Source organism: Falco punctatus (genome assembly GCF_963210335.1).
Source record: "Falco punctatus genome assembly, chromosome: 1".
NCBI lineage: Eukaryota > Metazoa > Chordata > Aves > Falconiformes > Falconidae > Falco > Falco punctatus.
Window position 1 is genome coordinate 122277952 of NC_137580.1, and position 11882 is coordinate 122289833.

The 11882-nt window shown below is 41.8% G+C and overlaps 1 protein-coding gene across 2 annotated transcripts; it reads left to right on the top strand.

Moving 5' to 3' along the window:
* The first annotated feature begins 23 nt into the window (after positions 1–23).
* On the top strand, positions 24–11860 carry PCTP (phosphatidylcholine transfer protein). 2 transcript variants are annotated; one of them, XM_080374699.1, is made up of 8 exons: positions 856–1748; positions 2081–2197; positions 2888–2968; positions 4874–4991; positions 8830–8909; positions 9221–9392; positions 10082–10149; positions 10640–11860. In XM_080374699.1, exons 2-8 carry the CDS (start codon positions 2195–2197, stop codon positions 10703–10705), a joined length of 588 nt encoding a protein of 195 aa, XP_080230825.1. In that variant the 5' UTR covers positions 856–1748; positions 2081–2194; the 3' UTR covers positions 10706–11860. The 2 variants fall into 2 exon arrangements, with proteins under 2 accessions (XP_080230824.1, XP_080230825.1); XM_080374698.1 differs by lacking the exons at positions 856–1748; positions 2081–2197; positions 2888–2968 and adding an exon at positions 24–319.
* The last annotated feature ends 22 nt before the right edge of the window (positions 11861–11882 follow it).

An 11882-nucleotide genomic window follows, 5' to 3' on the forward strand; every position in this document is an offset into this window, starting at 1 on the left:
GCGCAGCGGGCAGCCCCGCGGGCGGTGGCTCCGGGGCGCGGCGGGGGCCGGCGGGGCGGCCTGTTGGCGGCAGTTGGCGGCCATTGGCTGGGCCCGGAGCGGCTGCCGGTGCCCCGCGCCCGCCGTCGCCGCCCGCAGCCACCGCCCGCAGCCACCACCGCCGCCGAGGATGGCAGCCGCGCGGCCGGGGCGCTTCTCCGAGGAGCAGTTTCGGGCCGTCTGCCGGCAGCTGGACCAGCCGCCGACGGCTGCGTGTGGACCACCCTGGTCGCTCACGCTGGGCAGCATGAGCGTGAAGATCTACCGGGTGTACGACGAGGTGGGCGGCCGTGCCGCGGGCCCTCCCCGTGCGGGGCTGGACCCTGCGTGGGGGAGCGCGGCTGAGGAGCAGAGCGGGCGGCGGGCGGGGCTGCCTTGCTGCCGAGGCTGGGGGGAGCCCGCACAGCTCAGGCTGAGGTCCGTTGCCCGTCCGGGCGCTGCCGACCCCTGCTCGGTTTCTCCAGTCTCCCCGAAAGCAGCTTTCAGGGTAGTGCTATTAACTGCTGATGGAGAAAGCAGCGCTGCTGCAGTAAACACCGCTCTTACAGACTGCCGGCGGAACCTGCGAATTGCGAGGCTCTTAAAACTTGTTGACCGCTAGTGGCAGGAGAAATGCTGGTGGAAGGTGCTGTCGGCAGCAGGAGCAGTCGTGGGTCAGAGGGGGTGCTTGCTCCGTGTGTCCCGCTTCTCTCCTGAGCCCTCTGAGGGATGCGTGTAGTAAACCAGGTCTGACCCCGCACACCAGCTCCTGAGCGCTCCTGTGGTGGAGCATCCTCCTGATCTGCAGGTTCCTGCCTCCCTCCTTCTCCCTCTTTCCAAAACTCCCTTCACACTGATTTTCCACCGCTCTTCCTTGTAAAACCAGGAGGTAGTTCAGAAGGGTTGGAATTGAAACTCCTTCTCTTTGGAGGGACTTACTTCTTAAAAGAAGTTCAAAAGTTTAGACTTCCAGAACTGACTTTAAGTGATTAGAATAGTGAGTGTTTCCCTTCAGATGCAGATTTATGGTTTAATAATGATTTTTGAATCCATATAAATATTCTACTTCTTTAGCTTGGTGATCATAGTTATCTCTCAACAGCTTATAAAGCTGGACTTCATGCTTTGCTTTGCGTGAAAATTTGGTATTTGTGTTCCCAAAAATCATTTCAGGTGCAGTTATGTAAAATAGCAAATAAAGCAAATATATAGGTTGGTGTGAAAGGCAAAACAGGGTAGGGAATGTATTTCTAAAAAAAAAAAAAAAAGGTTACTTAATAGACCCTGTAACTTTTTGGTGGTAAATATTCCTATTTGCATGGGTGTGGTGACTGGCAGTACCAAGACAAGTTTATCAGTGAGGGCCCACAGCGAAGGTACGCCTCGGTGTCTGCCAGGTGTCTGTGCAAGATTAGATCTGATGCTGAAATGGAGTGTTGCTTCTGGAGTGGATGAAACGAAACAGAAACTTTAGGACAGGAGCTCATCACAGCCCTGTAACAAAGTGAACACAGTGAAGGAAGGCAGGTAACTTTGGGAAGCTGGGGGCTGGATTTAGCCAAACCAGTGGGACCAGGTGACCCTGAGACTTGTACCGCAGCAGCCTGTGCTGCGGTGGCTTTGCTGCTGTCATATAGGTTGAAGCTGGCTAGATGGAAAGTAGCTCAGGCTTCTCCTTCTCATGCTTTTATATAGAAGGACTATTGAGCCGACTAAAAAAACATTTAGAGGTGTGTCTTCCTCCGAACTATGACCCTTATTTAGGCTAGATCAGGGGTCCTCAAACTATGGCCTGCGGGCTGGATACAGCCCCCCAGGGTCCTCAATCCGGCCCCCGGTATTTACAGACACACCCCCCCACACACACACACACCCTGCCGGGGGTTGGGGGGGAAAACCAAGCAGCCACAGATGGCTTCCTGCCACTTCATCCACACACTGGCCCCCTGTTTAAAAAGTTTGAGGACCCCTGGGCTAGATGGACACACTAGGTAAGATGCAAGGGACCTTCAGTCTTCTGATTCTACTGGGAAATAAATCTCTTGTTTGTTTTGTCTTTCAGTTGCTTAAGATTGCGACATGAGAAGAACCAAGTCTAGGAGGAGGGTCTTTGCTTAAAGTTGTTACTGGAAAAGTTGGCTTTTGACATTTACTGAACTGCAAGTCCACTATAGCAATGGTAGTCCGGGAAGCTGAAGGCAGCAATTATATTTCCTGTTGCCTTCTTTTTCCACCTTTTCTTTCTACCTTCTCTGCAGGCTGCACAAATAGATCTCCTGGACTTTCCTGCTCTGTGCTGTATTCCAACCCGCTGATTGATTCTCCTGCTGATACACCTCTGAAAAACTGAAACATTTCACTCTTGTTTTGATTTTCTTACTGTAAATTGCCGGTGTATTGAATGTCTTTGTCTTACCTCCTGCAAGATGTACTGTAGAGGAATGAAGGCAGTGGATTCGTTAGCATTGATAACATGCAGCTGTGTCCTTGCCTCAGAGGCAGTGGGTTGATTGACATAGATGATGTGCAGGTGTAGCTCGTTCCCACTAAGTGGTTAAACAGCCCTGAGGATGGTAGGAGAGGGGGTCAGATGGAGGAGGAATAGTGTGGTCTGATCTCTGGAGGAAGGAGATACAACACAGACAGTAGAACCTGACCAATGGTAAAGCCTTGTTGCAGTCTACTAGTTTGATTGTGTTGTAGTAATGTACTGTTCGTTTTTCAGATCATAATTTGTTATTTCATATTTATATCAAAATACTACCTTTTTAATAGAAGATATTTAGTGATCTATGCTGTGATTTGTCTAGCAGTGGAACAAATTGGTAGCTAACAACAGCATAATTTCTTGATCTGTCTTGAGCTACAGTATAAGAACTTGAAGACTATGGATGCAAGAACAACTGAACTGATATTGTTAACCAGCTGGGAGCCTACCTTTGAATGTAAGGTAGAGTCCCATGTGTGAAGTCAGGAGATGAGGTAGCGTAGCACGTGCACTCTGAATTTAGTGGCTTCTGAATTATGTGATGGCATCACTACAGCTCTATTTTAACCTCTGATAGAGGTTCTATCTATAGCAAAAATGCTTTTAAGACCTATATTGTATGCATATCTTTTGATAATCCCCAGTTAAAAAGTATTACAGGCACTTCCAGCTGCTTATTGGGTAGAACACAAAAGCTTTAGAGACAAGCAATACTATGTCAGTTTGTGGTTCTAAAACTTTTACTCTAGAAGTGTAAAACTGGTCTGTTCTCACAGAGCTACAAAGCACACAGTTCTATGCAAAGTCTTTGAGGCAAGCTCTGATAGCTTAAATGAGGAAATTACTGCATGGCTTTTTTCTATCAAATTAAGAGGAATTTAAAGGATGCAAAGAAACGGTGAGTGCACTGATGAACAGCTAGCTTTGCATGTTGAGCGCAGAGTTAAAGTTTTGGGTGAGTTTGGTTTGTTAAATTTCAAGATGCAGTCATAATCAAAGTCCAGGAAAAGGATACAAAGACTTCTATTCTTCAGTGGAAGAGCCACCCCATGACATGGGGAAGTAAGACTTTCTTCTGAATTACTAGAAGAGAACAGCAAACCACAATTCTTGCTCCTGTATTACGTGACACAATGTAAATATACATACATGCAAGATAATCCAGATAGCGTTTCTGATTAGTGACCTGGAATTAAATAGTGTTTAAGCCAAATCAACTATTTTTGGAGCATCAGTGTTGTGCTTTGGCATATACTGCTGGGTCTCAGCACAGTTTCGGGTGTGATATTCTCAAAATTAGTTTTTCTTGTGAAAATAAAAATGTTGATGCCTTTTACAAAGATGATATAAGTGCATGGGACTGCACAGGTGCTAAACAGTTCCAGTTTAAAAGCTAGCGATTGATGCTTCTGTGAAGCCACAGTGAAGACAAGTAGCTTAAGATTCTTGGTCCTGTTATTATCTTTGGGCACATCAAATCTTCATCATCTAGGGTTGATTTGTGAAGGGGAGGAGAAGAAGAAAAATCGACCATTCACTATAGAATGTTGTATAATCCTTCCCTCAGTTTCCTTGGGAATGCTTGAATTTGACTCCTATACTGTATACTTAAAATACTCTTCTTGTTTTAATTCGGTACTGAACTAGTCCTAACAATAATACAGACTTTGCTGTATAGGCACAGGTGGAGTTTCCATATGCTGAGACTAACATTAAAAGCATTAATATAGGAGATATCCTGTACCCCATCTCTTCAGTGCAGACAAACAGCTTTCAGAAGGAAAATAGCTGATAAATACTGAAAACAGGTATGATGGTGCATTGTATAAGCATGAACATTGTAACGCGTTTTTGTATTGGCCTGAAGTATAAGCATACCTAACTTGCTGGAAAACTTATTCCAGATCATGCAGTACTTTGTAACCTCCTCGAAATGGCTGAGATTCTTAAGCATGCTCTAAAGGATCTGGAGACCTTGCCCTAAGAATCTAATGCTTCTGGTAAGCTTCAGTGTGGGCAAGACTTAGCCCAGACTGACCAGTGGAGATGGAAGAGGGCATGTGTGTGTATGCGTGTGAAGAAACACGCTCCCTTTGGAACTACTTACGAAATAAAAGGGTACTCGTGTAAGGGAAGGAACAAGCATTGTGCAGGGCAGGTCAGCCTGTCAATTTAAACTTTTATGTATAGATCAAAAAGTTGAGAGGTTAAAGACTGAATCTTGCATTGTGTTTTGAACACTTGGTCTCACAGCTCTTGAGCATATTTGTAGTATGTGCCCCACCTAACTTCCTTCAGCTGTTCTCCCTGCTGCAGAGTACTTCCCTTTCCTGTGTGACTTTTCTTCTCCCCATTCTGTTTCCACAGAGATCAGGACTTTATGAGTATGAAATCTTTGGTGATATTGCTGACTGTCCCCCAAAATTGTGTGTGGATTTCTATATGGACTTAAACTTCAGAAAACAATGGGATAATAGTATTAAAGGTAAGATTACCTAGGTGGTTTAAAAGCAAGTTTTATGTCCACGTTGACTCTTCCTGATAAAACTTTCTTCAAAGGTATTTTAAAGATGCTGCATCCGAAGACTCGGGCTAGACTTGGGCATCTTTTGGGGTAAGGTTGCACTCTGAAAATCACCATATAGTTTTCTTCTGGAATTAGTTTTTTCCGTGTTGGTTAAAACATATAATTGGCATCACTTGTTGTGCTGGAGCACCTCTTCGCTTCTAGTTGTAATTCCTAGGTTACATTTTAGTAAACATTCTGCAGAGATATGGAGATGGTACCTTTTGTGCATCTTTGCATATTGCAGTGGGCAGTGAAATCATAGAATACCAAGATGGAAGGGACCTCAATGATCATTTGGTTCAATCTTTCTTAGCAAAAACATGGTCCAGACAAGATGACCCAGCACCCTTTCCAGCTGAATCTTGAAAGTGTCCAGTGTTGGGGAATCCATCACTTCCCTGGGAAGATTATTCCAATGGCCGGTTATTCTCATCGTGAGAAATTTTCCTGTGGCTTGCACCAGTTTGATGCACAATGGAATGTCTTTTCCTGAAAATATTGGTTGATCTTGGCACCTTTTACAATCAGAAATGGATGTATTGAGAGAATAGATAGTAACTTTGCCTTTTCCAGAGGAAGGAATAACTAATTTATTTGTGTTCATTTAATGTCTTTGAAAAAAGGAGTTTAACCTGGATATCCACATGATGTTGAAACATCTTAAGTCAGCGGCGGCAAGTGAAAGGGCAGGGATTCAGCTGATGTGGGCATCATTTGTTTTAAAGATGGGGAGCCTTTCCTCTTTAAGCCTGTGGTTAAAATCAGTTTGGGCCAATAAAACTGAAACATGGTCAAAGTGTTTTGCTGAACAAAGAACAGTGTTAAAAACCAAAGAATTGTTAAATGTTGTGCTTGTTAAGTCTAGCACAGCTCTATGATGAATGATAACTGGCAATGCCTTTGGCTGTATTGGTACAGAGAACCACATATTTGACTCATATCAGTACCTGGTCAAGCTTAAGAAGCTGTGTTTTCATTAGTGTTATTTGCCAAAATGGGCAATACCTTTCTTGTAGCAAAGGCCACTTTGCCATTAATGAAACAAAAAGAGTTGGAGTGGGACTCAAGTTTATCCTATTGGATGTCAAACTACAATGTTAGCTTGAATTGCTTCAATAGTCTTTAAGTGCATTTAGAAGAACTGAATCCTTCTTAAACACTTTTTTTTTTTTTTTTCTGTCAGTGTAATGCCTTCTTAGAGAAAAGAAAGGAAGCAGTTGAGGGAAGCTACACCCTCAAACTAAAAGCTAGATAATGTTGCAGAGCTGGCATTTATATCCTTGCTGACCATGGTATGTTCATCTGTGATTTTATACTTATGCTGGTACTTCAAGTCCAGCATTTAACAGAAGTTAACTCTTGAGGTGCATAAGCATAATGTTAACACTCTCCTTTAGCTTAAGAATTGATAAAAGCCCACAAAAGCCCACCCATTATTTAGAACTCTAAGTATGATGAAATAGTGCTAGTCATCATTTTCAATGTAAGCTTGGGGGTTTTTTCTTTCACATTTAGGGAAAAAACCAGAAAACTTCCATTCAGAGCCTTCTTGTCCTTTGTTTTACTGTTTGCATTCCTTGTTGCTCTTACAACTGTGCAATAATGGCAGTCCAAGGAAGAGTTCTTTGCTGAACTGCTGGCTGGCATTGAAATAAAAACGTGACCGAGTAGAAGTAGCTGCCTTTATAGCTGGAAATGTGACTGCTCCTGCACTAAGCATAAGAGGAACTGATCTCTATTCTCTAGTTCTGTTCAGCAAAACTCTTTAGGAAGGACTGACTGGAGGCAGATATGGACAGAATTCCTGTCCATACATCAGAGGGTCATGCTTTGAGCTGTTCTTGCCAAGAGTTTGCCTGAGGCCTCAGAAATTTTGGTATCTGTCTGCTACTGTTGTTGCATTGCTGTTACTATCCTGGCTACTTCCAAACCAGGCTCCTAGATATCTACAGGATGTGGATGTTCTGGGGCCTGGGAAGCTGTGACTAAACTGTAAAGTAGTGACTGAAGCACCATATGTTTCTGTGGCATGGTAAAAAATAGTCGGGCCTGAGCAATACTGAAACTTGTTATTCCTGATTGCAACATTGTCATGATTGAGATCATACTTCCCAACGATTTAACAGTAATAATTGACTGTTAAAGCAGCAAATGCAGCTGTGCCTATTCTGAATAAAATGGACTTGTGATCTATTGTAGAAATGCTAAGTGAATTCTGGTGTATTGATTAAAATGCACCGTATTCTGCTTTGATCAGAAGCTGTCCACCAGTATTGAAGTACTGACAGACTAAAGTGAATACAGGTGGGATGTGACTTACCTATTTTTTTTTTTCTGTATTTGCAGATACAAAGGTAGCTGAGTTAGTAGTAGCTAACAAGAGCATCGAGGGCTTTAAAATAGTGTCTTAATCCCTTTTGAGAAAGGAAACCTCTGCATTTAGAAATAAAAGTAGAGCTAATAAACCAATGCTCCAGTGACCTCTGGTGGGTAGCATCATGCTGTCGCTTCATACAGCACTTGAGTATTGTGCATCCAATACTGCTCCAGCCTGAAGAAGAGGAGAAGCTGGTTTTGTGGGTGATTGCTGACTTGCAGGGCTTACTAACAGAAGCCTGGTTTGGAGCATGTTATATAGGGAAAGAATCTCCCATCTGTGGCACTCTTCTTGCCTTAGCAATGAGATTATCAGTCTGTTCTAGCCTTATTTGCAAAATGACTGAAAGTGATGTGGCAGACTGTGTGCATTAGTGCTGAAGGATACGTAGCCCTGCAGGCAGAAGTCTGCTCTAAAAGAGGAAAAGCCAACTCTGTTAATGTGAATGCCCTTTCTGGATCACACCCCTTCTAACTGCACCCATGTAATGACCAGTCCCTGAGCAGACAGGAATTTACCCTGGCTCAGCCCTGTGGCTTGTCAGGTCCATTACCCTGATAATGGCAGTTATTGCCTCAAGGGAAGAAGCTGTACAGTACACTGTTTTTCAAGCTCAGTTATGTAGTTTGATTTGAACTAATTTTTCTCCTTCATGCCACACTACTATCTGACTGAGTCACTACCATGTTTTAGGGTCTATTCTTAGATATGTATTTTTCCTATTCAGCTGCCTTCTGATTGAGTTTCCAGGCAGACTGAAGGTGGTGTAATGAAGGCTCATAAACTGCTCAAGCTTCTTGTTCACTATTGCCTGTATATAGTGCTGTGAAATTCCTAATAGCTTTTCCAAACTTCATTAATCCCTCATGTAAGACCTCTTTAGGTATTAGAAAGCAGTACTTGTCCTAGTTCCATGTGAACTCAGAATCATTTACAAGGAGAATGGCATGCTTGTGAAAATGTATACTGTACTTGTGGCTCAGAATTATACAGAATATGTGTAGGTGAGGACAAATCTTTGAGATGGAAAGGCTTTGAATAAGCTAACTGAATAGGAATTTGACTGCGCCTCCCCCAGGATTGTTCTGGTTTGGGGGTTGGCCTTTTGTTTGTTTCTTTTTATCAATGAATTCAATAGCAGCAGAAAAATAGGCCACCTGTTTTTGTGTATTTGGTTCCTGAACAACCCTGTTGCAGTACTTTTTTTAATGTCTTCTACTGCTACAACTTTACATACATATCAATTTTGACATAAGCACATTCTACACACAACTTTTATGTCAGAAATCTGAGCAGTTCTTGATGCCATGTATGGTTCTGTTGCAGTAGAAATTAAAGATACCTAACAATCTTTTTTTTTTTTTTTTTCAACCGTAGCACTGTATGAGAGGACATATGATGGTGAAAAACTAATCTACATGGAATTGAAGTCCCATTTTGGTTTCTCAGGGAGAGATGTATCCTTTCAACCTTTTCATTCCTCTTGCAGTTTTTGTCACCTGGTCATCCAGGAATCCCAACAATGTACTGATTCTACTGCTCAGCTGCACTTGATCTAAGATCTTGCAGTCCTCATTTACGTGAATATGTATAGCATGAAGAAGAGTGTGGGTGCTCACATAGCTGAATTATTACTCTGCAGGATTGAATTGTGTAGAAGCATAAGAAATAACTTGAAGGGGCCGGTATTTGTAATGGAATTCACTTGTCAATTCATCATGTGTCAAACTGATGCTGTTTTGACATGCCTCCTCAACGTGGAATACAGTATATTTATGCTTGTGAATGTCAAGAGATGGATGTTGACGGGCGGAAGATCTGGGTTGTGTTAGCTCAGAATGTGTCTGTTCCTCAGTGCCCTGAAAAGCCTGGTATTGTCAGAGTTAACAGCTATAAGCAAAGACTGGCAATTGAAAGTGATGGCAAGACTGGATCTAAATGTAAGTATGATCACGAGTCGTGTAGCCAGAGAATGTATGTATTGGCAAAATGCATGTAAAAGAGAGACTGGAAATTTTAAGCTAAAAGAAATTACTGTAAAGTGGATGTACTGAGCTCTGGGAATACTTTAAAATTAATGAAACTTTTGGAAACGTCCAGTGCAGTGTGCTGCTGTTAAGAATCTTTCATTTGACAGTTGGGCTGGGTAGTTAAGAATAGACTACTGACCACTTCATCCTGCCCTGCTCCCCCTCCCCAGCCTGCACTTCTTTTCCTGCTAGCCAGTTCAGTTGGGTAAAGTCTGATACTAGCTGCAATCTGGTTAACTCAGCAATAATTTAAGTTTCATGTTTGACAGATGTATAGATTAATGGGCTCATCTAGAGATTGACTCCTGCCTGAGACTAGTCCTTTAAAGATGTTATAAAACAGGCTACCTGAAGTGGTTTGCAATAGTCTAAATTAATATCATAGTGCTTTCAGCTTCCCACAGGCTAACTGGGAATGGCAATACTCATTTCACATTTTACTTCAGTAAAAGTTGACTTTTTTTATGAAGAATTTAGAGCACAACTGTTGTACTTGGTACTTCAGTCTCGCACACCCAACAGCTTTGGTCATATGGTATTAGAGTTAATACTCAGACTATGGCTGGATAACTTTCTGATACCTTCTCTCTCATCTCTAGTCTACATGTACTATTTTCTTAATCCCAGTGGCAGTACTCCATCATGGCTGATCAATTGGGTTGCCCAGGTAAGTAAAGGTTGACAGCACAATTGTCTTTGGTTAATCTGTTTCAAACAGTGTTCTCACTGCATCCATACCTGTCTTCTGCATGTTGGGTTGAATTATTTTTTTTTCCTGAAATTGATATATTGACCTTTATAGCTCTTATGTTGCCCCATTTTTAGTGTCTTGTTATTGTCTGCTCTTAAGGCAGTTGTCTTAATTTTTTATTTATTTTTTATTCCTATGGTTAGTCAACCAGGCAGGTAAATTTCTGCAACAAAAGCAATAAATCCATGTTGCAGAGCATATGTGAACAGCCTTAATGCAAGCAAACTTCAATAATGCAGTCTGTTCACAAAGTATTAAAGGAATGGTTTGCTGCTTTGTACTAGATCTTAGACTTGTCCTGTATTTGTTTGAAGGCCTTGATATATATAGTGGGAATTCTCATCTTGCTTACAGTTTTTCTTGATTACATTGTGCAAGAATGACTTCTCCGCTTTTCTTTTTACAGAGTGCTGTGCCTGCTTTCTTGAAGGAGATACAAAAAGCTCTCTGTAATTATTCTAAGAGGACATAGTTTGAAGTTGATCTTAATTGTTTTAATTCCTAGAGCTCTGCGCTTACAGGAGTGTCTATTATATATTACACTGGATAAAATCTACCTCTAGTATTGGAAAAAAATCTATTTTAGTTGGTTTGTCTTGAATTTTATTAGATTTTTGTTTCCAGCTCTAACTGAAGAGCTAACCACTGACGTAGCACCAACATCACATGCATCCTTTTGAAAGTACTTAAGTTTAGCCTTGTTCCCTGTGTGTCAACTAGAGGAGTTCCATTGATTGAAACATTACATTGTCAGACGAGAGGCAATGATTTTGCTAGGAAAAACGTCTGAACTTGGACTGAAAATTCTCTGCATGTGTTATGCCTGGATCTGCCTTTGTGGCCTTGCAGCGTGGCTTCCTACTGAAACTGAGTAATGGAACTTGCATTGCTTAGAAGCAAACACTTTGCTACCCAAGTTTGTCCTTCTTGAACTATCTGCCTGCTATAAACCTGAAATATGACAAGGGCATATAGGTAAATTACTAGAAGTCTGCAAAAGGAACTGAAACTCTGTGTTACTAAATTTCCTTGTGATGGCTTTAAGTGCAGGTATAAAAGGACTTGTGCCTAAAACCTTGCATTCACATCTCAATACCCCTGTATGATAAGTAAGAACTATTAGCCATGTCCAGGTTGAAGAAAAAGAGGACTTGGCTTCCATGTCTTGTTTAAGGGGAACAAGTTATATCTTCAGAGTCAGGAGCCTCATCTATACAGCAACTTGAATACCAACTTGAAATTTGAAGTAATTTTGAACTGGATGCCTGCAACTGAATGTGAATGAACTTGCTGTGAAACTTGGGCATACTTGAATTTTTAAATTTCATGCTGATGTAGAGAATGAAACTAATTTTGGATGGTAATCTACAAAAAGCACAACTGACTAGGAAATTAAATTTCCAGTACCTTTGTGGGGGAAGCAGGGAGGGGGAGGAGGAATGGAGTTCAAAAGATGAGGGCCTTAATCTCAGGAATTTAAAATATTCTGCATTATTACTAAATCTGATCCTGTTACTGAACAAATCTTGTAATGGGGTAGCTTTGTCTTGTTAAAAAAAAATGAAGTGATTGCCTTTATACTTTTTACAAATATTGGTTTCCAATAAATCATTATTCTATCCATGCACTGCTGTGGTTCCATCTCTCAC

Excerpts from the sequence above, each read along its gene's own strand:
- PCTP (XM_080374698.1), top strand. The coding sequence starts at position 170 with ATGGCAGCCGCGCGGCCGGGGCGCTTCTCCGAGGAGCAGTTTCGGGCC. Across the intron at positions 320-4,873 it reads TCTACCGGGTGTACGACGAG|AGATCAGGACTTTATGAGTA; the intron begins GTGGGCGGCCGT and ends CTGTTTCCACAG. Across the intron at positions 10,150-10,639 it reads TGATCAATTGGGTTGCCCAG|AGTGCTGTGCCTGCTTTCTT; the intron begins GTAAGTAAAGGT and ends TTCTTTTTACAG.